We start from the raw sequence: 25,976 nt of genomic DNA on the forward strand, positions 1-25,976 counted from the left end.
AGCGAGGATGGGGGGAGGATCCCGCGCGGAGCGGGCCGGGGTTTGTGGGGCTGCAGGGAGGGAGATTTTCCCGGGGATTTTTTTGTCACCTCTTGATAGCTCTTGGGGGGAAAAAAAAAATAAATCACTGCACCCCCAAAATCTGCGATCCTGGGGTCACAGCATCCCTCCCGAGCCAGGGCTGGATCCTGATTCCCTCCAGAGGCGGGGATGCTGCAGCCCCGCGGGGGATTCATCCCGGGACGGAGCAGAAAAGGACCCGGATCACCCAAATTCTGCTTTTCCCCGCCAGGCCGGGGCTCTGCAGCCCCCGGTGCCGGCGTGGGGCCCCTTCCCCTGCTCCTGGAGGAGGATCCCGGCAGGATCGGGATGATCCCAAACCCCCCCCGGGCTCGGCAGGGAGTGAATCCTGCAGGTTTGGGGTGAAAAGCAGGAAAGGAGCAGAGGGAGGGCGCTGGGCTGCGGGAGGAGGTCTCTGGAGAGAGGGATGGGGTGAGCAGAGGAGATTTTCTCCCGTGGGATCGGATTGCCAGCAGCCCACGCTGCGTTTGGCCGAGGGCTGAGCACCAGGAGAGGCTCTGAGAGCTGCAAAACGCAGGGAAAAAGGGATTTTCAGAGCTGGATGAGAGGCAGATGGGGCTGGAAGATGCTCCTGTCTCCTCTCCTCTGCTTTTCCAGGCTGAGGAATGAATAAAACCAACCCAAGGACCCCAAAACCACCTCAGCTTCCAGCCTGAAGGATGGGTAAAACCACCCAAAGGATCCCAAAACCACCTCAATTTCCAGCCTGAAGGATGGGTAAAACCACCCAAAGGATCCCAAAACCACCCCAATTTCCAGGCTGAGGAATGAATAAAACCACCCCAAGGACCCCAAAACCACCTCAGCTTCCAGCCTGAAGGATGGGTAAAACCACTCAAAAGACCCCAAAACCACCCCGATTTCCAGGCTGAGGAATGAATAAAACCACCCCAAGGACCCCAAAACCATCTCAATTTCCAGGCTGAGGAATGAATAAAACCACCCCAAGGACCCCAAAACCACCTCAATTTCCAGCCTGAAGGATGGGTAAAACCATTCAAAAGACCCCAAAACCACCCCTAATTTCCAGGCTGAGGAATGAATTAAACTACCAAAAGGACCCCAAGACGACCCCAATTTCCAGGCTGAAGGATGGGTAAAACCACCCCAAGCACCCCAAAACCACCTCAGTTTCCAGGCTAAAGGATGGGTAAAACCATTCAAAAGCCTCCAAAACTACCCCATTTTCCAGGCTGAGGAATGAATTAAACTACCAAAAGGACCCCAAAACCACCCCAGTTTCCAAGCTGGGGAATGAATAAATCCACCCAAAGCACCCCAAAACCACCTCAGCTTCCAGCCTGAAGGATGGGTAAAACCAGCCAAAGGATCCCAAAACCACCCCAATTTCCAGGCTAAAGGATGGGTAAAACCATTCAAAAGACCCCAAAACCACCCCAATTTCCAGGCTGAGGAATGAATTAAACCACCCCAAGGACCCCAAAACCACCTGAATTTCCAGGCTGAGGAATGAATTAAACCACCCCAAGGACCCCAAAACCACCTCAATTTCCACGCTGAGGAATGAATAAAACCACCCCAAGGACCCCAAAACCACCTCAATTTCCAGGCTGAGGAATGGGTAAAACAGGACCCCAAAACCACCCCAATTTCCAGCCTGAAGGATGGGTAAAACCATTCAAAAGACCCCAAAACCACCCCTAATTTCCAGGCTGAGGAATGAATTAAACTACCAAAAGGACCCCAAGACGACCCCAATTTCCAGGCTGAAGGATGGGTAAAACCATTCAAAAGACCCCAAAACCACCCCAATTTCCAGGCTAAAGGATGAGTAAAACCACCCAGAGTACCCCAAAACCACCTAAGTTTCCAGGCTGGGGAATGAATAAAACCACCCCAAGGACCCCAAAACCACCTCAGTTTCCAGGCTGAGAATGAATTAAACTACCAAAAGGACCCCAAAACGCCCCCAATTTCCAGGCTGAAGGATGGGTAAAACCACCCCAAGCACCCCAAAACCACCCACCGCGGCACCGTTCTCCTCCCAGCCCCGTTCAGCTCCACCCGGGCAGGAGCTGCCTGTCAAGAATTAAATGAACTTTTCCAGCCCCGGGGCCGGGAACATCCAAGCCCAGCAGCCCCGGAGCGCTCGGGAATTCCAAGGGGAAGCGGCTCCCGGGGCCAGCCGGGAACGGGCAGAGCCGCCGCGGGCTCGGATTTTCCAGCCTGGCTTAACAACCGCAGCCTTGGCCGGGCCTTCAGGAAACCTCTTACCTCTGCTTGTGCCTCATTTCCTGCCCTAATCCCGGCTCCCCAGGGCAGGGAGGCGCCGCCGGAGCTCGGAGGGGGTTCCGAATTTCCCTGGAAGCGGATCCCTGCAGGAGCAGCCCGGGATGCGGGGAGGCAGCTGGAAAACCCCGGGAGACCCCCGCGGGATGTGGGCAGCTCCGTCTCGGTGGAAGGAGCGAGGTTTCGGAGTCTCAGCCAGGACACCTGGGCTTTTCCAGCCGTGATTGTGATTTTCTAGGAAACTCCAGCTGGAGAGAGGTTGTTCAGCCCAGTTTGGGCTGCGGGAATCCCAGCGGTGTCATCCCTGGCTCCAGGCCCTGCTCTCGAGAGTTTCCCAGCCTGGCTGGGAACGAGGTGACCCCGAAACCTCCTCCTGCTCCAGGGTCACTCACCCGTGCCACCCCAAACCCAGCCCCAGCGGGCAGCACGGACGAGCAGCCAGGAAAATAAGTGTTAATTTATTGGACAAGACCCGTGCCAGCCCCGTCCGGAACCCGCGAGCGGCGCCGTCGCCTTCCCGACGGGGGAGAAAAAAAAAAAAGAGTTAAAAAATAGAGAATTTGTGGGGTCTGTCATGCTACAGAGGTCCCGGCCCCGAGCAGAGGTGCTCTGCCCGAGCATTCCAAGCGGAGAAGGGGCCCAGGCGCTGGGGATGGAGCAGCAGCCTCGGCAAGCTGGGAACGGGGACTGTAAACTCCCTACACATCTAGAGGGGCCTGGGGCTTCACAGTGTCACAGCTGGGGGTGCTGGGGACAGCAGGGACCCCCCTCCTGGCGGCCTGGGCTGGCCACGAGAGGCTCAAAGCGTGGCCAGCGTGGGAGTGGGGGGAGGCCTGCAGGAAGAGCCGTGCTGGATCCTCCTCCTCCTCCTCCGGATCTTCTCGCCCGCTCCTCCTCCACCTCCTGCTCCTCTGGGCTGTGGCCATGGGATCTGGGTGGCCACGGGATCACCATGGCTGTGGGATCAGCGTGGCTGTGGGATCAGGGTGGTCACGGGATCCCCATGGCTGTGGGATCAGCGTGGCTGTGGGATCAGGGATCAGGGTGGCCATGGGCTCAGTGTGGCCGTGTGACCACCAAGCTGTGGGATCAGGGTAGCTGTGGGATCAGAGATCAGAGTGGCTGTGGGATCAGGGTGGCCATGGGATCAGGGTGGCTCTGGGATCAACACAGCTATGGGGTCACCATGCCTGTGGGATCAGTGTGGCCAAGGGATCATTGTGGCCATGGGATCACCATGGCTGTGGGATCAGGGATCAGGGTGGCCACGGGATCAGGGTGGCTCTGGGATCAACACAGCTATGGGGTCACCATGCCTGTGGGATCAGTGTGGCCACGGCATCAGTGTGGCCAAGGGATCATTGTGGCCATGGGATCACCATGGCCATGGGATCAGCATGGCTGTGGGATCAGGGATCAGGGTGGCCACGGGATCAGGGTGGCTCTGGGATCAACACAGCTATGGGGTCACCATGCCTGTGGGATCAGTGTGGCCAAGGGATCACTGTGGCCATGGGATCAGCATGGCTGTGGGATCAGGGATCAGGGTGGCCACGGGATCAGGGTGGCTCTGGGATCAACACTGCTATGGGATCACCATGCCTGTGGGATCACCATGGCCACGGCATCAATGTGGCCATGGGATCAGTGTGGCTGTGGGACCAGAGATCAGAGTGGCCAGGCAATCAGGGTGGCCATGGGCTCAGTGTGGCTGTGTGACCACCATGGCTGTGGGATCAGGGTGGCCACAGGATCACTGTGGCTGTGGGATCAGTGTGGTCACGGGATCAGCGTGGCTGTGGGATCGCCATGGCCATGGGGTCAGCGTGGCCATGGGACCAGCATGGTCATGGAATCACCATGGCCGTGGGATCAGCGTGGTCACGGGATCAGCATGGTCATGGGATCAGTGTGGCTGTGGGATCAGTGTGGTCATGGGATCACCATGGCAGTGGGATCACCATGGCTGTGGGATCACCATGGCTGTGGGATCACCTTGGCTGTGGGATCAGCATGGCTGTGGGATCACCATGGTCATGGGATCACCGTGGCTGTGGGATCACCATGGTCATGGGATCACCATGGCAGTGGGATCACCATGGCTGTGGGATCACCAGGGCTGTGGGATCAGCATGGTCATGGGATCACCGTGGCTGTGGGATCACCATGGCTGTGGGATCAGCATGGTCATGGGATCACCACGGCTGTGGGATCACCATGGCTGTGGGATCACCAGGGCTGTGGGATCAGCATGGCTGTGGGATCACCATGGCTGTGGGATCACCTTGGCTGTGGGATCAGCGTGGTCATGGGATCACCATGGCAGTGGGATCACCATGGCTGTGGGATCACCTTGGCTGTGGGATCACCATGGCTGTGGGATCACCATGGTCATGGGATCACCGTGGCTGTGGGATCACCATGGTCATGGGATCACCATGGCAGTGGGATCACCATGGCTGTGGGATCACCATGGCTGTGGGATCAGCATGGTCATGGGATCACCGTGGCTGTGGGATCACCATGGCTGTGGGATCAGCATGGTCATGGGATCACCACGGCTGTGGGATCACCATGGCTGTGGGATCACCAGGGCTGTGGGATCAGCATGGCTGTGGGATCACCATGGCTGTGGGATCACCTTGGCTGTGGGATCAGCGTGGTCATGGGATCACCATGGCAGTGGGATCACCATGGCTGGGCTGTGGGATCACCATGGCTGTGGGATCACCTTGGCTGTGGGATCAGCGTGGTCATGGGATCACCATGGCAGTGGGATCACCATGGCTGGGCTGTGGGATCACCTTGGCTGTGGGATCACCATGGCTGTGGGATCACCATGGTCATGGGATCACCACGGCTGTGGGATCACCATGGCTGTGGGATCACCATGGCCACGGGATCAGCCTGGCCATGGGATCCACGTCTGCGATGCCGAGGGATCCTGCCCGCCGCATCCCCGCTTTTTCCAGGATAAATAAATTAAGAAGTGTCCGCGGGCTGGGGCCGAGGCACAGCTGGCGCTGCTATCTCACAGCCACGGACATCCTGGGCGTGGCAAACAGGGGCTGGTCCAGGGGTGGCCAGGCCGGCTGCTGCTGGCTCAGCTCCTTCTCCAGCCTCTTGAAAAGCTTCTTGGAGGCCTTTTTCCGGCGCAGCCTTCGGAAGCAGCCGAGCAAGCCGTGATCCAGGGCGGTCTGTGGCCAGAGCGGGAGGGCAACGGGGTTGGGGGAGGACGGGAGAGTCCCGTGCCCACCTGGGGAACTCCAGGGGCATGCCCCATCCCAAAGCCCCCCCTGACCCACCTCCAGCACGAAGGCAGCGAAGAAGTTGAGGGCAGCAATGCCCAGGAGGAGCAACTTGAAGCTGAGATCCTCGATGGGCTGGAGCTTCAGCAGGGATTTGGGGAAGCCCAGTGGGTACAGGGTCAGCCAGATCATCAGGCCGAAGAGCAGGATGAGGACGAGCAGGAAGAGCACTGGGGACAGGAGGGGGCGGGGTGAGGGGCAGGGGAGGGAGGGCTGGTGGCTCTCGGTGTCCCATGGGTGTCCTATGGGTGTCCCTGTGGGTGTCTCCGTGGGTTCCCCGTGGGTGTCCTGTGGGTGTCCCATGGGTGTTCCATGGGTGTCTCCATGGGTGTTCCATGGGTGTCCCCATGGGTGTCCTGTGGGTGTCCCATGGGTGTCCCATGGGTGTCCCCATGGGTGTCCCATTGATGTCCTGTAGGTGTCGCGTGGGTGTCCCTGTGAGTTTCCCATGGGCATCCCTGTGGGTGTCCCATGGGTGTCCCATTGATATCCCCGTGGGTGTCCCATTGATATCCCTGTGGGTGTCCCATTGATGTCCCCATGGGTGTCCCATGGGTGTCCTGTGGGTGTTCCGTGGGTGTCCCATTGATGGCCCATGGGTGTCCCATTGATGTCCCCATGGGTGTCCCGTGGGTGTTCCATGGGTGTCCCGTGGGTGTCCTGTGGGTGTTCCGTGGGTGTCCCATTGATGTCCCATGGGTGTCCCATTGATGTCCCCATGGGTGTCCCACGGGTGTCCCCATGGGTGTCCTGCAGGTGTCCCATTGATATCCCTGTGGGTGTCCCATTGATGTCCCCATGGGTGTCCCATGGGTGTCCCATTGATGTCCCCGTGGGTGTCCCGCGGGTGTCCCATGGGTGTCCCGTGCGTGTCCCTGTGGGTGTCCCATGGGTGTCTTCATGGGTGTCCCATTGATATCCCCGCGGGTGTCCCATTGATGTCTCATGGGTGTCCTGTGGGTGTCCCATTGATATCCCCGTGGGTGTCCCATGGGTGTCCCTGTGGGTGTCCCATCCGTGTCCCATTGATGTCCCCGTGGGTGTCCCGTGGGTGTCCCCATGGGTGTCCCATTGATGTCCTGTGGGTGTCCCATTGATATCCCCGTGGGTGTCCCATTGATGTCCCATGGGTGTCCCGTGGGTGTCCTGCAGGTGTCCCATTGATGTCCCATGGGTGTCCCACGGGTGTCCCATTGATATCCCCATGGGTGTCCCGTGGGTGCCCCGCGGGTGTCGCGTGCCCTCACCGTTGGTGTAGAGCGGCTCCCGGAAGGGGTGGCCCTTGGACATGGCCACGGCCAGGATGAGGTACTGGAAGCCGCTGACGCAGAACAGGACGGTGTTCTCGTAGTTGGGCAGGTTCTGGGGCGCTGTCACCGTGCTGTTCAGGGGGACGTACCTGGGACAGGGGACAGGGGACAGGCTCAGCAGAGAGGCCAAGGTGGGCTGGACACCACCCCTCGTTCTCCATTGGTTACAACTTTGGGAAGAGCAGAGGCAATTTCTACTCCGGGAGCACGGAATCCCTCCCACCCCTTGGGAACTGGAGCTGGGCCAGAAGGTTTGGGCTGGAGATCAGGGAAGGTTCTTCCCCAGAGGGTGCTGGGCACTGCCCAGGGAATGGTCCCAGCCCCGAGAGCCTTTGGACAGGCTGGGATCACTGGGGTGTCTGTGCAGGGCCAGGGGTTGGACTGGATGATCCCTTCTAGCCGAGGACATTCCCTGGTTCCCTGTCTGCTGCCACATCCCAGACCCCAGGACACGCCCTGGGCTCTGCCACCACCTCGGCACTGTCCCCACCACCAAAGGGCAGGTTCAGGTGGGATATTGGGCAAGACTTCCTCACGGGCAGGGCTGCACAGCCCTGGAACAGCCTGACCAAGGGAGGGTGGAATCACCACCCCTGGAGTGTCCAAAAACCCCGCGGACACGGCACCTGTGTGGGACTCGGATTCAGCCAAAGAGAGAAACTGAGAATTTCCAGCCAGGCAGACGCCTGGGAAAGAGCTGGAGAAAAATGTAAATAATTCTTTATCTCTCCTGTTGTTCATATTATTTATAGTTAAGTTCTATCACTGTACACCAATGCGATGAGTTGTTTTCACTTCAGGACCAGTGGAGTTGGTCCTCACAAAGCTCTGTATGAAAGAACGGGGTATTTTGAATAAATCAGAGTTTCACTCTCACAGCCTTCTGAGTCAAGTCTATTCATTCCCATCCTGCCTCGACAGCGACTCTTGTGTTTAATGGCAAACAGGGACTGGCGGTTGGACTCGATGACCTTTTCCAAGCCTGGAACCCCACAATTCCCAGACGATCGCGGGGCCCTCACCAGCTCTGTGAGACGGTGATGAAGTAGCTGAGGAGCTGCACGGTGACCAGCAGGGCTGTCTGCAGCAGGAGGCTGCCCAGCACCAGCCCGCTGATCAGGGCTCCCTGCGGGCGCCGCGCGCCCAGCGCCGGCGCCGGCCCCGTGCGCCCCATCAGCACGGCCACCGTGGTGGTGATCACCAGGTCGAAGAACAGGAACTGGAAATCACTCAGGTTGGTGTTGATCTGTGGAGGAGGGAAGGGACAGGCTCAGACCCGGTGGGGTTGATGGTTTAGGGTTTTAGCTTTTGTATTTTCCATGTGCTTGGGACCCTGCAGGTCTTTAGTGCAGAGCTCCAGACTCTGCACACAGGCTCAGCTGCTGCTCTCCCGTTTTGGGCACACACAATTCCTCTCCAGGCCTGGTGATCAAGGACACCTCACTGCCTCAGACCCCAGGAAATTAAACAAAAGGGATCTAGGGGGAGAAAACTCGGGGTAAATGACTTCATTAGCTGAAACTGGAATTGGAGGATTAACCCCCAATATGCAAATGGACCAAAGTTATCAAAGTGTGAAAACCCTTGAAAAACCGTGGTTCATTTTTGGGTGTAGCCCCTGGTGGGGTTTTGTCTGCCCTAAATGTACCTGAAGGCCCTTCAATAAATACAAGTGCTTCTTATTCCTGTAATTTTGTCTGGCCGCTAAAAAGCATCGGTGCCCCAGGAATTCCCGAGGAAAGCAGGGATTGGGGGTGGGACTCACGGTGTAGAGCAGGAGCACGGACACGAACTGGACCAGGCTGTACAGGGCCATGTACTTGAAGACCCCGAAGGAGGTGACCAAGGAGCACCGGCCCTCCCTGGGATGGGGGGGACACGGCGTCACCACCGGCCATCCGGCAGCAATCCCGAGGGGAATTCCCCCACGTCGCCGGGATTCCCGGGATTCCCCCGCTCACCGAATGACCCTGGGCACGCACTCGATGGTGGCCACGCGGGAGGTGAAGGGCGAGGCCACCGACGCCTCGGCCTCGGACAGCGAGATGCCGACGTCGGCCGCCCGCAGCGCCCCGCAGTCGTTGGCGCCGTCCCCGCACATCCCCACGCAGTAGCTGCGGGAAAGGGGCCCCCCGGTCCTCAGGAATGGGAAAGGGATCCTGTGTTCCTCAGGGATGGGAAAGGGATCCTGTGTTCCTCAGGAATGGGAAAGGGATCCTGTGTTCCTCAGGAATGGGAAAGGGACCCCGCGGTCCTCAGGGAATGGGAAAGGGATCCTGTGTTCCTCAGGGAATGGGAAAGGGACCCCACATTCCTCAGGAATGGGAAAGGGACCCCGCGGTCCTCAGGAATGGGAAAGGGATCCTGTGTTCCTCAGGGAATGGGAAAGGGATCCCGTGTTCCTCAGGGATGGGAAAGGGATCCCGTGTTCCTCAGGAATGGGAAAGGGATCCCGTGTTCCTCAGGAATGGGAAAGGGATCCTGTGTTCCTCAGGAATGGGAAAGGGATCCTGTGTTCCTCAGGAATGGGAAAGGGATCCTGTGTTCCTCAGGGATGGGAAAGGGACCCCACATTCCTCAGGAATGGGAAAGGGATCCTGTGTTCCTCAGGAATGGGAAAGGGATCCCGTGTTCCTCAGGAATGGGAAAGGGATCCTGTGTTCCTCAGGAATGGGAAAGGGATCCTGTGTTCCTCAGGAATGGGAAAGGGACCCCACATTCCTCAGGAATGGGAAAGGGATCCTGTGTTCCTCAGGAATGGGAAAGGGATCCTGTGTTCCTCAGGAATGGGAAAGGGACCCCACATTCCTCAGGAATGGGAAAGGGATCCTGTGTTCCTCAGGAATGGGAAAGGGACCCCGCGGTCCTCAGGGATGGGAAAGGGATCCTGTGTTCCTCAGGAATGGGAAAGGGACCCCGCGGTCCTCAGGGATGGGAAAGGGATCCTGTGTTCCTCAGGAATGGGAAAGGGATCCTGTGTTCCTCAGGAATGGGAAAGGGACACCATGTTCCTCAGGGAAGGAGATCCCACACTCCTCAGGGAATTGGGAAGGGGATCCCACACTCCTCAGGGAACAGGGAAGGGGATCCCACACTCCTCAGGGAACAGGGAAGGGGATCCCACACTCCTCAGGGAACAGGGAAGGGGATCCCACACTCCTCAGGGAACAGGGAAAAGCCCTGGCTCGGCCCAGAGAAGCTGTGGGCGCCCCATTCCAGGCTGGAGCCGGTGGAAGTGTCCCTGCCCACGGCACGGGTGCCACCAGGTGATGTCTGAGGTGTCTCCCAGTCAGCCCAGCCTGGAATTCCAGGATTATTCCCGGGGATCCATCCTGGGGATCCGGCCCCTGGCCTTACTTGAGCTCCTGCAGGCTGCAGACCAGCTGGGTCTTCTGCTCGGGCAGCATCCGCGCGAACACCGTGGCACGGAGCAGGATCTGCCAACGGGAGCAGCCGTCGGCATTCCGGGGCAGGACAGGGGGAATGGCCAGCTGGGAATGGGAATGGCCAGCTGGGAATGGGAATGGCCAACTGGGAACTGGGAATGGCCAACTGGGAACTGGGAATGTCCAACTGGGCACTGGGAATGTCCAACTGGGCACTGGGAATGTCCAACTGGGAATGGGAATGGCCAGCTGGGAATGGGAATGGCCAACTGGGAATGGGAATGGCCAACTGGGCACTGGGAATGTCCAACTGGGAATGGGAATGGCCAACTGGGAATGGGAATGGCCAACTGGGAATGGGAATGGCCAACTGGGCACTGGGAATGTCCAACTGGGAATGGGAATGGCCAACTGGGAATGGGAATGGCCAACTGGGAACTGGGAATGTCCAGCTGGGAATGGGAATGGCCAACTGGGAATGGGAATGGCCAACTGGGAACTGGGAATGTCCAACTGGGCACTGGGAATGTCCAACTGGGAATGTCCTGCTGGGAACTGGGAACATCCAACTGGGAACTGGGAATGTCCAGCTGGGAATGGGAATGGCCAACTGGGAATGTCCTGCTGGGAACTGGGAATGTCCAACTGGGAACTGGGAACATCCAGCTGGGAATGCCCAGCTGGGAATGTCCATGTGGGAACTGGGAATGTCCATGTGGGAACTGGGAACGTTCAACTGGGAACTGGGAACATCCAACTGGGAATGGGAATGTCTAACTGGGAAGGTCCAACTGGGAATGGGAATGTCCAACTGGGAATGTCCAACTGGGAATGGGAATGTCCAACTGGGAACTGGGAATGTCCAACTGGGAATGGGAATGTCCAACTGGGAATGTCCAACTGAGAACTGGGAATGTCCATCTGGGAACTGGGAATATCCAGTAGGGAATGTCCAACTGAGAACTGGGAATGTCCATCTGGGAACTGGGAATATCCAGTAGGGAACTGGGAATGTCCAACAGGGAACTGGAAATGTCCAGCTGGGCACTGGGAATGTCCAGCTGGGAACTCGTAATGTCCAACTGGGAATGTCCAGCAGGGAATAGGGAATGTCACAGCAGCCAAAGAAACAGCTGCAGGGAGCTCTGGTTTGGAGCAGTGGGGCTGCAGTGGTAAAACCCGCAGAGGTCAAGGGATGGAACATTCCCTGTGGCACTGGAGGGTTCCCAATGGCACTGGATGGTTCCCAATGGCACTGGAGGGTTCCCAATGGCACTGGAGGGTTCCAATGGCACTGGAGGGTTCCCAATGGCACTGGAGGGTTCCCAGTGGCACTGGAGGGTTCCCAATGGCACTGGAGGGTTCCCAATGGCACTGGAGGGTTCTCAGTGGCACTGGAGGGTTCCAATGGCACTGGAGGGTTCCCAATGGCACTGGAGGGTTCCCAGTGGCACTGGAGGGTCCCCAGCCCACTGGAAGGTTCCCAATGGCACTGGAGGGTTCCCAATGGCACTGGAGGGTTCCCAATGGCACTGGAGGGTCCCCAGCCCACTGGAAGGTTCCCAATGGCACTGGAGGGTTCCCAATGGCACTGGATGGTTCCCAATGGCACTGGAGGGTTCCCAATGGCACTGGAGGTCTCCAATGGCACTGGAGGGTTCCCAATGGCACTGGAGGGTTCCCAATGGCACTGGAGGGTTCCCAGTGGCACTGGAGGGTTCCCAGCCCACTGGAAGGTTCCCAATGGCACTGGAGGGTTCCCAATGGCACTGGAGGGTTCCCAGTGGCACTGGAGGGTTCCCAGCCCACTGGAAGGTTCCCAATGGCACTGGAGGGATCCCAATTTCACTGGAGGGCTCCCCAAGGCTTCCTGCCCCACTCACCCTGGGCAGCAGCTCGGAGAAGTGCTCGCAGACCACCTGGAAGGATTTCCCGTTGAGGGCGAAGTGGCAGTGCCGGGGTGGGAGGGAGGAGCCGTCCTGCTGCTGCAGGCCCTGCAGGAGAACAGCTCCAGCTGCAGCCCAAATCCCTGCGGGGCCCCCAGGCCGAGCCAGGACCCGCCCAGAGCACCGGGAATGGATCCCCAAAAATCCTAATTCCTAGCGGGGCTTTTTCAACCTGAAGAAGCAAGGAATGGCTCCCAAAATCCCAATTCCCAGTGGGGATGTCTGAAATACAGAGCTGGGCTGACCAAGGGCTCCATGCCAGACCTGGAGCAGTGGGAATGGCTCCCAAAATCCCAAATTCCAGTGGAGCTGTTTGGGGCACAGGGCTGGGCTGACCCAGCCATCAAAGCCCAGCTTAGAGCAGCAGGAATGTCTCCCCAAAATCCCAATTCCCAGTGGGGCTGTTTGGGGTACAGGGCTGGGCTAATCCCAACTCCCAGTGGGTTTCAACCTGTGGAAGCAGGGAATGGCTCCCAAAATCCCAAATTCCAGTGGAGCTGTTTGGGGTACAGGGCTGGGCTGACCCAACCATCAAAGCCCAGCTTAGAGCAGCAGGAATGGCTCCCCAAAATCCCAATTCCCAGTGGGGTTGACTGGTGGGGACAGGGCTGGGCTAATCCCAATTCCCAGTGGGGCTGTTTCAACCTGGAGAAGCAGGGAACGGCTCCCCAAAATCCCAAATTCCAGTGGAGCTGTTTGGGGTGCAGGGCTGGGCTGACCCAGCCATCCATGCCCAGCCTGGAGCAGGATCTGGCAGCATCCATGGGGACATGTTTGGAGCTGCCATTCCAGCCTGGATCCTTGGATGTGCTCCAGGGAAAGGCGGGAGCAGCTGAGCCTCTCCCAGAGGATGGATTTATGAGGAGAGGGATCACAGCCTCCAAGGATAACGATGCTGGAAAAGCCCTTCCCATCCCTGGGAGGGCTCAGGGCCAGGCTGGAGCACCCTGGGATAGTGGAAGGTGTCCCTGCACAGGGAATGGGACGAGCTTTGAGGTAATTTCCAACCCAATATGGGATTCCAGGATTCCCAGGACTGCGGAGAAAGCCAGATTTGAGGGACTCCATTTTTTAGATATTGGGAAAAAATTCCTCCCTGTGAGGGTGCCTAGAGCAGCTGTGGCTGCCCCTGGATCCCTGGAGGTGCCCAAGGCCAGGCTGGACAGGGCTTGGAGCACCCAATGGTGGTGGAAGGTGTCCCTGCACAGGGAATGGGATGAGCTTTAAGATCCTTTCCAACCCAATTTGGGATTCTGGGATTCCCAGGACTGTGGAGTGACTCAAATTTTTAGACATTGGGAAAAAATTCCTCTCTGTGAGGGTGCCTAGAGCAGCTGTGGCTGCCCCTGGATCCCTGGCAGTGCCCAAGGCCAGGCTGGACGGGGCTTGGAGCACCCAATGGTGGTGGAAGGTGTCCCTGCCCATGGAATGGGATGAGCTTTAAGATCCTTTCCAACCCAACCCAATTTGGGATTCCGGGATTCCCAGGACTGTGGAGAAAGACAGATTTGAGGGACTCAAATTTTTAGATATTGGGAAAAAATTCCTCCCTGTGAGGGTGTGAGGCCCTGGCATGGGATGCCCAAAGCAGCTGTGGCTGCCCCTGGATCCCTGGAGGTGCCCAAGGCCAGGCTGGACAGGGCTTGGAGCACCCAATGGTGGTGGAAGGTGTCCCTGCCCATGGAATGGGATGAGATTTAAGGTCCCTCCGACCCCAAACCATGCTGGAATTCTGGGATTCCACGAAAAACCAACCCCCTGCAGGGTGCCAGGGCAGTTTGGTGTCCCGGGCTCTCACCTCGGGCTGCTCCTCGCCCTGGGAGTGCTCGGCCAGGACGAACTTGAGGGCGGCGGGTTTGTCGTGGCCGGGCGGCGAGGCCGTGACGAAGATCACGCCCTCGCTGGGCTCCACCATGCGGCACCCCCGCGCCACGTTCATGGCTGTCAGCATGTTGTCCCCTGCCAGGGACACGTGGGCCATCAGCAAGGAGGTTCTGGCACGTCCAGGCCAAGAGGAGCAGCTCCAAGCTGTCCCCTCGCCCGGCCACCGCAGCCACGTGGTGGCTTGGATTCCGTCTTCTCTCCTCCAAAACCTCCTGCCTGCCCTGCCCCAGAGAAATGTGGGCTCAACCCCTGTTCTCCTGCCTGGAAAACACCTGGAGGTGACCCTACACCCCCTGCATCGAGCACGGAGTTTGGGAGTTCAAACGCGGCAACATCTGGGGGGTGGAGAGCAGGACAATGAGTTCTTCCACCCAAAACACGGCCACAGCATCCCGCAGGGCAGGGATGCACGGAGCCAGGGGCCAGGAATCCTCCAGGTGCCCCCACAGCGGCTGGGGTTCCTGCTGGGAATCCTGGTGGGACTCCTGGGAGGGATTCTGGTGGGGATTCTGGGGTGGGGATTCTGGGGTGGGGTTCCTGGTGGGGCTCCTGGTGGGGTTCCTGGTGGGGATCTGGTGGGGTTCCTCGTGGGGTTTCTGGTGGGGTTCCTGGTGGGGATCTGGTGGGGTTCCTGGTGGGGTTCCTGGGGTGGGGTTCATGGTGGGGTTCCTGGGGTGGGATTTCTGCTGGGATTCCTGGGGTGGGATTTCTGGTAGAATTTGTGGTGGGATTCCTGGTGGTGATCTGGGGGGGTTTCTGCAGTGGGGTTCCAGGTGGGGTTTCTGGGGTGGAGTTCCTGGGATGGGATTTTTCTTGGGATTCCTGGTGGGGATCTGGTGGGGTTTCTGGGGTGAGGTTGCTGGTGGCGTTCCTGGGATGGGATTTCTGTTGGGAATCCTGGTGGGATTTCAGGTGGGGTTCCTGGTTGGGTTCCTGGTGTGGGGTTCCTGGTGGGGTTCCTGGGGTGGGATTTCTGTTGGGATTTGTAGTGGGGTTCCTGGTGGGATTCTTGGTGGGGATCTGGTGGGGTTTTAGGGGTGGGTTTCCTAGGATGGGATTTCTGTTGGGAATCCTGGTGGGGTTCCTGGTGGTGATCTGGTAGGGTTCCTGGGGTGGGGTTCCTGCTGGGGTTCCTGGTGTGGGGTTCCTGGTGGGGTTCCTGGGGTGGGATTTCTGGTAGAATTTGTGGTGGGATTCCTGGTGGTGATCTGGTGGGGTTTCTGCGGTGGGGTTCCAGGTGGGGTTTCTGGGGTGGGGTTCCTGGGATGGGATTTTTCTTGGGATTCCTGGTGGGGATCTGGTGGGGTTTCTGGGGTGAGGTTCCTGGTGGGGTTCCTGGGATGGGATTTCTGTTGGGAATCCTGGTGGGATTCGTGGTGGGGTTTCTGGGGTGAGGTTCCTGGTGGGGTTCCTGGGATGGTTCCTGGGATGGGATTTCTGTTGGGATTCCTGGTGCAGTTCCTGGTAGAGATCGTGGTGGGGTTCCTGGTGGGGTTCTTGGGATGGGATTTCTGGTGGGATTTGTGGTGGGGCTCCTGGTGGTGATCTGGTGGGGTTCTTGGGATGGGATTTCTGGTGGGATTTGTGATGGGATTCCTGGTGGGGATCTGGTGGGGCTTCTGGGGTGGGGTTCCTGGTGGGGTTCCTGGGGTGGGATTTCTGGTGGGATTTGTGGTGGGGTTCCTGGTGGTGATCTGGTGGGGTTCCTGGGGTGGGGTTCCTGGGGTGGGGTTCCTGGTGGGGTTCCTGGGGTGGGATTTCTGGTGGGATTCCTGGTGGGATTCCTGGTGGTGATCTGGTGGTGATCTGGTGGGGTTCCTGCTGGGAAAGCCCTTTCCCCTGCACACTGCCCAGGCCTGTCCGTGCTCCATCCCTCCCCGAGCCCCGCGCGCCGCTCCCCGCCAGGGTCACCTGTCACCATGACGGGGCGGATGTTGGCGCTCCTCAGCAGCTGGATCACCGGGGCAGACTCCGGCTTCAGCACATTCTTCATGACCAGGAACCCCAGGAAGTTCAGGCCGCTCTCCACGGAGTCCCTGGTGGGACACACGGAGCCTTTCATCACCTCCAAAACCAGCACAGGGCACCGAGCAGCTCAAACCCACCTGGGAACCAGCCAGGGATTCCCTCTGCGTGGATCCGGGCTGAATTCCCTGCAGGGCACCCCGGGGAACGCGGGAACGCGTGAGGAGGAGGAGAGAGGGAGCGCTGGCACCCACCTGGGGAGCTCCAGGGCCTCCTCAAAGGTGGCCACCGTGCCCAGGGCTTTGCAGGCCAGGGCCAGGACCCGGAACCCGTCGGTGGTGTAGTGCCGGAGCACCTGGGAGAAATCCGGGGGCACTGGAAAAGCGAGGCCGGAACAGCTCCTGAGGGAACCGCGGCTCCGGAAGGGGACACGGAGCTCTGGGGTGTGGGTGCTCATGAGCAGCTGCACCTCGGGGAGCCTGGAGATCCCAGCATGGGCTGGGGAATGCCCTCCTCATCCCAAGGGAGCTGGAGATCCCATCCTGGGTTGTTGGAAGCTCTCCCCATCCCAAGGGACCTGGAGATCCCATCCTGGGCTGGGGAATGTTCTCCTCATCCCAAGGGGCCTGGAGATCCCATCCTGGGCTGGGGAATGTTCTCCTCATCCCAAAGGACCTGGAGATCCCATCCTGGGATGGGGAATGTTCTCATCCCAAGGGAGCTGGAGATCCCATCCTGGACTGGGGAATGCTCTCCTCATCCCAAGGGACCTGGAGATCCCATCCTGGGCTGGGGAATGTTCTCCTCATCCCAAGGGGCCTGGAGATCCCATCCTGGACTGGGGAATGTTCTCCTCATTCCAAGGGGCCTGGAGATCCCATCCTGGGTTGTTGGAAGCTCCCCCCATCCCAAGGGGCCTGGAGATCCCATCCTGGGCTGGGGAATGCTCTCCTCATCCCAAGGGGCCTGGAGATCCCATCCTGGGCTGGGGAATGTTCTCCTCATCCCAAGGGACCTGGAGATCCCATCCTGGACTGGGGAATGCTCTCCTCATCCCAAGGGGCCTGGAGATCCCATCCTGGACTGGGGAACGTTCTCCTCATCCCAAGGGGCCTGGAGATCCCATCCTGGGTTGTTGGAAGCTCTCCCCATCCCAAGGCACCTGCAGATCCCATCCTGGGAACCCCCAACCCCATTCCCCATCTTCCGGCTCCCGTTTCCTTTCCCTCCTGCGGTTGGAGCCCCCCCAGAGCCTTTGGGATCTGCCCCGTGGCATTCCTGAGGACAATTCCCAGCCGGACTTGGGGGTGAGCCCAGCTCCCAGTACAAACCAGTTTCCTTCCTGCACAGACTGGCCACCATCTCCGGGGCGCCCTTGACGAAGGCGTGGGCCGAGGCCTCGGCGGGCAGCGCGACCAGGACGCTCATCCTCTGGAGGGACGAGGAGAACGGGAAACGCCGCAGGATCCCCAGCGGGGCCCGGTGCCTCTGCGGAGAGCGCGGGATCAGGGCCGGGCAGGAATTCCCCGGGAGGCAGGAATTGCCCCGGGAGGAATTACCCCAGGAGGCAGGAATTACCCTGGGAGGAATTGCCCCGGGAGGCAGGAATTGCCCTGGGAGGCAGGAATTGCCCCGGGAGGCTGGAATTGCCCCGGGAGGCTGGAATTGCCCTGGGAGGCAGGAATTGCCCCGGGAGGCTGGAATTGCCCCGGGAGGCAGGAATTGCCCCAGGAGGAATTCCCCCAGAGGCAGGAATTCCCCAGGAGGAATTCCCCCAGAGGCAGGAATTCCCCGGGAGGCAGGAATTGCCCCGGGAGGCAGGAATTCCCCGGGAGGCAGGAATTCCCCCAGAGGCAGGAATTGCCCCAGAGGCAGGAATTCCCCCAGAGGCAGGAATTCCCCCAGAGGCAGGAATTGCCCCAGAGGCAGGAATTGCCCCAGAGGCAGGAATTCCCCGGGAGGCAGGAATTCCCCCTGAGGCAGCAATTCCCCGGGAGGCAGGAGTTCCCCGGGAGGCAGGAATTGCCCCAGAGGCAGGAATTGCCCCAGAGGCAGGAATTCCCCCTGAGGCAGCAATTCCCCGGGAGGCAGGAATTGCCCTGGGAGGCAGGAATTCCCTGGGAGGCAGGAATTCCCCGGGAGGCAGGAATTCCCCGGGAGGCAGGAGGCTGGGGAGCCGTTCATGCCGTTACCCTGTCCCGAGGCTGCTCCTCCTCTGGCGGAGGTTTCACCACGGCCAAGACCTTCATCCCAAACTGCTGGAACGCCGCCGGGAGCTCCCCTTCCTCCTCCTCCTCCTCCTCCTCTGTCATCTCCAGGCGCTGAAACCGAGAGGGGAAAACCCTGCTGAGCTCCTGCGGCCACGGAGGGTCCGGAACCACCGAGATTCCCAACACCTCCCGAGATTCCCAACACCTCCCGTGGGTCTCAGATTCCAGCCAGGCAGAAACCTGGCAAAGAGCTGGAGAAGAATGGAAATAATTCTTTATCTCTCCTGTTTTTCACATTGTTTACAGTTAAGTTCTATCACTGTTTGTCACTCTGCACCAATGGTGTAGGTGGTTTTCACTTCGGGACCAATGGAATTGGAATTACCTCACACAGCTCTGTTTAAAAGAGAGGTGTATTTTGAATAAATCAGAGTTTTACTCTCAGTGTCAGTGGTCAGGAGCACACAAAATCACGGGGTGTGATTCCGTGCAGTGCTTTATTGAGAGCTCTGGGAATCAGGGGTGCACACCCAAATCTGACTCTGACACGGCTTTCGAGCCAAACGTATTTTATATTCTATCCTTATATAACTTACATATTAATTATTAAACTTATATTATTCTGTTGTATACATCGAGTTTCTCGTGATCTTTCTTAGGTCCCCGACCACAGTTTCTCATGATTATTCTTACGATCAAACAGTAATTATATTTAATTACTAAACAACCATCACATCTAACAATTATATCATGTACTAGCTACACAGTGCAGTTCTAACAAGTACAAGTTCTTCATGTGCTTTTAGGGTATTCCAGGGCCTACTAAGCTTAATTTTTCCTGTTAACCCCAAACCCCCATGATTTTAAAACCCTTTTACTATCACCAGCAGCTTTCTGAGTCGCTCTTCTCATTCCCGTCCTGCCAGGCTGGAAACTCTGCGCTTCTCCCTTGGACTGAACCCGAGACCCACAGCCTCCCTGTGCGCCTCACCTGTTGAGTTGTGTTCTCAATGTATATCCCCTCATATTGGTTTATCCCTCCATATAATCTACCCCAGGTTTCCCCTCCTTTGCCCCCCGAGAGCCACTCCCCTGTCCTTCCCCCGTCGGCTGTTCGGTTTTCCCCACCCTCCCTATACCTGGCTGCTCTGGGTGGGGCTCCCTCTCTTTTCCTCAGGTGGCCTGGGACCTCTCCAGGCTCTCATTAAACTTTGGACCTAATCCTGAGGGAGAGCACCTCTTTGCTTGTGGGACCAGCTCACCTTTGGACTCAGGTGGGAGCTCCTCCAAGCCCCCCGAGATCCGAGAAGTTCCTTCCCTCTGCCCGCCTCACCCACTGCCCAGCTGGCCGGGCTCCACAGGGGTTTTATCCCCGTGGGTTCGAGGGAGGGACGCAGCACTCACCCAGCCGGTGGATTCCAGCATTTTGATGTCCACGGGGTCCCCGACGAGCTGTCCCCGCAGCGGTGCCACGGCGTGGCAGGTGGCCAGGGCGTAGAGCAGGGCGCCGGCGGGCAGGCAGCGGGGCTCGCGCACCATGGGCAGGAAGCGCCGCTGCTCCAGGGGCACCACGCCCCACACGTCCAGCCCCTCCTGGGTCAGCGTCCCGGTCTGTGGGCACGGTGCTGTGGGTCTGGGGGGCACAGACCCGGTGCCCACCCTGCCCCACACGTCCAGCCCCTCCTGGGTCAGTGTCCCGGTCTGCGGGCACGGTGCCGTGGGTCTGGGGGCAGCCCTGATACCCACCCAGCCTGCCCCACACGTCCAGCCCCTCCTGGGTCAGCGTCCCGGTCTGCGGGCATGGCAATGTGGGTCTGGGGCACAGCCTGGGCACCCGCCCTGCCCCACACGTCCAGCCCCTCCTGGGTCAGCGTCCCAGTCTGTGGGCACGGTGCTGTGGGTCTGGGGGCAGCCCTGGTACCCACCCAGCCTGCCCCACATGTCCAGCCCCTCCTGGGTCAGTGTCCCAGTCTGTGGGCACGGTGCTGTGGGTCTGGGGGCAGCCCTGATACCCACCCAGCCTGCCCCACACGTCCAGCCCCTCCTGGGTCAGCGTCCCGGTCTGTGGGCACGGTGCTGTGGGTCTGGGGGCAGCCCCAGTGCCCACCCTGCCCCACACGTCCAGTGTGTCCCGGTCTGCGGGCACAGCGCTGTGGGTCTGGGGGGCACAGACCCGGTGCCCACCCTGCCCCACATGTCCAGCCCCTCCTGGATCAGTGTCCCGGTCTGTGGGCACAGTGTCGTGGGTCTGGGGGCAGCCCCAGTACCTGCCCACCCTGCCCCACACGTCTAGCGTGTCCTGGTCTGTGGGCACAGTGCCATGGGTCTGGGGGGCACAGACCCGGTGCCCACCCTGCCCCACACCTCCAGCCCCTCCTGGGTCAGTGTCCTGGTCTGCGGGCACAGCCCTGGTGCCCACCTGCCCTGCCCCACACCTCCAGCACGTCCCGGTCTGCGGGCACAGCACCGTGGGTCCGGGGGCAGCCCCGGTGCCCACCCAGCCTGCCCCACACCTCCAGAACATCCCTGTCTGTGGGCACAGCGCCGTGGGTCTGGGGGCAGCCCCAGTGCCCACCTGCCCTGCCCCACACCTCCAGCCCCTCCTGGGTCAGTGTCCCGGTCTGCGGGCACAGCCCCGATGCCCACCCACCCTGCCCCACACCTCCAGCACATCCCGGTCTGTGGGCACAGCGCCGTGGGTCCGGGGGCAGCCCCGGTGCCCCCCAGCCCGCCGTGCCCCCCGGCTCACCTTGTCGAAGCACACCAGGCGGATCTTCCCGCACAGGTTGATGCGCGGGGGGCTGATGCAGAAGATCCCCTGCTTCTTCAGCCGGTTCTGGGCGTAGATGGTGCCCACGGTCATGGCGGCCGGCAGCGCGGGCGGCACGATGACGGTGACCAGGTCCAGGGCGCGGATGATGATTTGTCCCACGGGGACCTGGGGGAGGAAGAGGAGGAGGAGGAGGAGGATGAGGAGGAGGCAGAGGCGTGGGCATCCCTGCCCCACGGATCCCTGCGGGCTCTCCTGCTCGCTCCAGCAGCCCTACCTGGTTCCTAACGAGGATGAGGATGCTGTACAAGGTGCCGATGAGAGCTGTGCCAGGGGAGAGAAGGGGCTCGGTGACAAAGCAGGGCGCAGTGGGGAGCTGGAATGGGATCCCATTCCAAGGAATCCCGCTGCTCCGGGACGCGCCTCTGCGCCCGCACCCACCCAGGACGGCGAGGAACAGCACGAACTTCACGGCGTCCTTGTAGAACTTGAAGCTCACGGGTTTGGGGTAGAGGATGGAGCTGATGAGGTCCCCCTTGGCCGTGCAGAACCCTGCGGGACGGGCGGGGGGTCACCGCGGTGCCGCTCCCAGGGGCGCAGATCCAATCTGGGGCTCGTCCCGGGATTGTCCCCAGAGCTCTCACCTGTGCGGGTGACCACGGCCAGCACCTCCCCGCCCACGTAGGCCTTGGCCTGGATGACCTGCGTCCCGCAGAACAGCGTGTGCCGCCGGTGCTCCTCGGGGCAGTACACGGCTCTCCCCGCCGGCAGCGGCGTCTTCATCACCGGCACGCTCTCCCCTGCCCGGAACAGTCACCGTCACCCCACGGGGGTCAGGGGACAGCCAGCCGGGGTGGGAAGGTGAATCTGGCTGAATCCCGTGGGAATGACATGCCTGAGCATTTTATATTTTATATTTTGTGTTTTCAGGTCCTGCGCTGCATTGGTGCCCAACTCTGAACCCCACCCAGCCCCGCAGCTGCTGCTCCCCCGCTCGGGGCACACACAGCAATTTTTCTGATTCTGAAACTCAGAGCCACCCCCAGCCTCAGGCACTGAAAAGTACAAACAAAATCAGCTGTGGGGCAGCAAACTGGGGGTCAATGACTTCATTACCCAAAGCTGGAATTGAAGCATTAACCCCTGATAGCTAAATGGGGTTAAAAACTTATAATTGCCTGAAAAACTCGCGCCCATCGTCCGTTTTGGGTGCAACCTCGGAGGCTGCTGGCTGAGCAGCCACTTTGCTCCCTGGAGCCCGCCTGGCCCCGGCTCTGGCCGCCCCGGCGGGCAGGGCCGGGCTCTCACCGGTCAGCAGGCTCTCGTTGACCATGCACTCGCCGCTCAGCAGCGCAGCGTCGCACGGCAGCAGCGCCCCGGCCGCCGGCAGCCGGATGCAGTCCCCGGGCACCAGCTCCGCCGAGCTGACCACCAGCTCCTCTGGAAAACAGGCCTGCTCAGGGATCGGGGAACGGGGCATGAACCTCCTGACAGCTGGAGAATCCTGCTCAGGGACTGGGGAACGGGGCACCAATCTCCTGACAGCTGCAGGACCTGCTCAGGGATCAGGGAACGGGGCATGAACCTCCTGACAGCTGCAGGACCTGCTCAGGGATCGGGGAACGGGGCATGAATCTCCTGACAGCTGGAGAATCCTGCTCAGGGACTGGGGAATGGGGCACCAATCTCCTGACAGCTGCAGGACCTGCTCAGGGATCGGGAAACGGGGCATGAACCTCCTGATAACTGCAGGACCTGCTCAGGGATCGGGAAACAGGGCATGAATCTCCTGACAGCTGCAGGACCTGCTCAGGGATCGGGAAACGGGGCATGAATCTCCTGACAGCTGCAGGACCTGCTCAGGGATCGGGGAACGGGGCATGAACCTCCTGACAGCTGGAGAATCCTGCTCAGGGATCGGGGAATGGGGCATGAATCTCCTGACAGCTGCAGGACCTGCTCAGGGACTGGGGAATGGGGCACCAATCTCCTGACAGCTGGAGAATCCTGCTCAGGGACTGGGGAATGGGGCACAAATCTCTGGAAACCTGCAGAACCTGCTCAGGGATCGGGGAACGGGGCACGAATCTCCTGACACCTACAGGACCCGCTCAGGGAATGGGGCACAAATCTCTGGAAACCTGGAGAACCTGCTCAGGGACTGGGGAATGGGGCATAAATCTCTGGAAACCTGGAAAATCACAGTCAGGGATTGGGGAATGGGGCACGAATCCCTGGAAACCTGGAGAACCTGCTCAGGGACTGGGGAATGGGTCATGAATCTCCTGACACCTGCAGGACCTGCTCAGGGAATGGGCACGAATCTGGAAACCTGGAGAATCACAGTCATGGATTGCAGAATGGGACACAAATCTCTGGAAACCTGCAGAACCTGCTCAGGGATTGGGGAATGGGGCACGAATCTCTGGAAACCTGGAGAATCACAGTCATGGATTGCAGAATGGGACACAAATCTCTGGAAACCTGCAGAACCTGCTCAGGGATTGGGGAATGGGGCACGAATCTCTGGAAACCTGGAGAACCTGCTCAGGGACTGGGGAATGGGGCACAAATCTCTGGAAACCTGGAGAACTTGCTCAGGGATTGGGGAATGGGGCATGAATCTCCTGACACCTGGAGAACCTGCTCAGGGAAAGGGGCACGAATCTCTGGAAACCTGGAGAATCACAGTCATGGATTGCAGAATGGGACACAAATCTCTGGAAACCTGCAGGACCTGCTCAGGGATTGGGGAATGGGGCACAAATCTCTGGAAACCTGAAGAATCCTGCTCAGGGATCGGGGAATGGGTCATGAATCTCCTGACACCTGCAGAACCTGTTCAGGGAATGGGGCAAATCTCTGGAAACCTGGAGAATCACAGTCATGGATTGCAGAATGGGACACAAATCTCTGGAAACCTGCAGAACCTGCTCAGGGATTGGGGAATGGGACACAAATCTCTGGAAACCTGAAGAACCTGCTCAGGGACTGGGGAATGGGGCACAAATCTCTGGAAACCTGCAGAACCTGCTCAGGGACTGGGGAATGGGGCACAAATCTCTGGAAACCTGGAGAATCCTGCTCAGGGAATGGTGCAAATCTCTGGAAACCTGGAGAAGCACAGTCAGGGATTGGGGAATGGGACACAAATCTCTGGAAACCTGGAGAACCTGCTCAGGGACTGGGGAATGGGGCACGAATCTCCTGACACCTGGAGAATCCTGCTCAGGGATTGGGAATGGGGCACAAATCTCCTGACACCTGGAGAACCTGCTCAGGGGATGGGGCACTCATCTCCAGGCACCTGGAGAACCCTGCTCAGGGGATGGGGTACTCATCTCCAGGCACCTGGAGAACATTACTCTGGTGTCTCATAGAATTATTCCCATGTTCAATAACATTATTCCCGGGACGTTGCGTCCCAACATCATTCCCAGCTACCCCAACGCTACTTTGGAGGATTCCCAAAGGAGACATCATCCCAAAACCATCCCAAAAATCCTCCCCCTCACCTCCTCCGGGCCGCCGGACCTGGACCCGCACGGACATCCTGGCCATGTTCCGCAGCGTGGTGCTTTGCTGGGAGGGAGGGGACGGTCAGAATCCCCCCAAAACACGGGAAACTTTCCCCAAAAACGGCCCCGGGGGCTGGGAAGCGGGGACAGGGAGAGGGCTGAGCCCACCTTGCGCGTCTCGTAGAGGGACAGCCCCAGCGAGAAGGTGGAGATGAGGAAGATGCAGGCGGCGTAGTAGTAGTAGGCATCGCACACCCACAGCACCATGCTGAGCACTTGGAACAGGTAGAAGGGGTTGAGCACCTGCAACAAGGAGGAAAAAACAGGTTTGGGAGAGGGGGAAGTTCTGGGAGAGCTCCTTGGGGTGGGAGAACCTCCTCCAGAACATCACGGGACTTTGAGGTTCCTCAGGGTGGGAGAACCTCCCCCAGACCATCATGGGACTTCGAGGTTCCTCAGGGTGGAAGAACCTCTTCTAGACCATCATGGGATTTCCAAGTTCCTCAGGGTGGGAGAACCTCCTCCATCCCATCATGGCATTTCCAGGTTCCTCAGGGTGGGAGAACCTCCTCCATCCCAGTACGGGATTTCCAGGTTCCTCAAGGTGGGAGAACCTCCTCCATCCCATCATGGCATTTCCAGGTTCCTCAAGGTGGAAGAACCACCTCCATCCCAGTACGGGATTTCCAGGCTCCTTGGGGTGGGGCAAGCTTCTCCCAGCCCAGGGATTTCCAGGTGGGAGGAATTTCTCCAGGCTCCTTGCAGGAGGAAAAGCTTCCCCCAGCCCACGGGGAGCCCTCCAGGCTCCCGGATGCAGAGGAGAACCCGGCCCTTCCCTGGGCCCTTCCCTGGGGCCGGCAGCACCCAACCCCCAGGAATTCCCTATGGATTCTAGCAGCCCCCCAATCCCCCCGGAATTCCCTATGGATGCCGGCAGCCCCCAACCCCCAGGAATTCCCTATGGATGCTGGAAACCCCCCAAAACCCCCCCAGGAATTCCCTATGGATGCTGGCAGCCCCCCAATCCCCCCGGAATTCCCTATGGATGCTGGCAGCCCCCAATCCCCCCGGAATTCCCTATGGATGCTGGCAGCCCCCAATCCCCCCGGAATTCCCTATGGATGCTGGCAGCCCCCAATCCCCCCGGAATTCCCTATGGATGCCGGCAGCCCCCCAAAACCCCCAGAATTCCCAATGGGGGCTGGCAGCCCTCAAACCCCCCAAAACCCCCCCAGAATTCCCTATGGATGCTGGCAGCCCCCCAAAACCCCCGGAATTCCCAATGGATGCTGGAAACCCCCCAATCCCCAGGAATTCCCTATGGATGCTGGAAACCCCCCAACCCCCA

The 25,976-nt window shown here is 59.5% G+C and overlaps 1 protein-coding gene across 1 annotated transcript in view; it reads right to left on the minus strand.

Annotated features, from left to right (window-relative positions):
* Window positions 1-2,770: 2,770 nt before the first annotated feature.
* The window catches only part of ATP13A2 (ATPase cation transporting 13A2), a 32,103-nt gene continuing 8,897 nt past the window's right edge, over window positions 2,771-25,976 (minus strand). The window contains exons 8-28 of the mRNA XM_021549403.2: window positions 24,797-24,931; window positions 24,626-24,692; window positions 22,419-22,550; window positions 21,755-21,910; window positions 21,552-21,662; window positions 21,388-21,434; window positions 21,090-21,278; window positions 19,745-19,951; window positions 18,323-18,451; window positions 17,462-17,618; window positions 16,385-16,505; window positions 16,077-16,201; window positions 14,080-14,240; window positions 12,219-12,329; window positions 10,307-10,386; window positions 8,911-9,063; window positions 8,715-8,811; window positions 7,972-8,195; window positions 6,887-7,038; window positions 5,637-5,809; window positions 2,771-5,528 (exon numbers count right to left, since the gene is read on the minus strand). Of these exons, the coding sequence (XP_021405078.2) occupies window positions 5,358-5,528; window positions 5,637-5,809; window positions 6,887-7,038; window positions 7,972-8,195; window positions 8,715-8,811; window positions 8,911-9,063; window positions 10,307-10,386; window positions 12,219-12,329; window positions 14,080-14,240; window positions 16,077-16,201; window positions 16,385-16,505; window positions 17,462-17,618; window positions 18,323-18,451; window positions 19,745-19,951; window positions 21,090-21,278; window positions 21,388-21,434; window positions 21,552-21,662; window positions 21,755-21,910; window positions 22,419-22,550; window positions 24,626-24,692; window positions 24,797-24,931 (2,898 nt within the window). The 3' untranslated portion in view covers window positions 2,771-5,357. The remainder of the gene's footprint in view (window positions 5,529-5,636; window positions 5,810-6,886; window positions 7,039-7,971; window positions 8,196-8,714; window positions 8,812-8,910; window positions 9,064-10,306; window positions 10,387-12,218; window positions 12,330-14,079; window positions 14,241-16,076; window positions 16,202-16,384; window positions 16,506-17,461; window positions 17,619-18,322; window positions 18,452-19,744; window positions 19,952-21,089; window positions 21,279-21,387; window positions 21,435-21,551; window positions 21,663-21,754; window positions 21,911-22,418; window positions 22,551-24,625; window positions 24,693-24,796; window positions 24,932-25,976) is intronic.

Source organism: Lonchura striata, chromosome 24, assembly GCF_046129695.1.
Source record: "Lonchura striata isolate bLonStr1 chromosome 24, bLonStr1.mat, whole genome shotgun sequence".
NCBI lineage: Eukaryota > Metazoa > Chordata > Aves > Passeriformes > Estrildidae > Lonchura > Lonchura striata.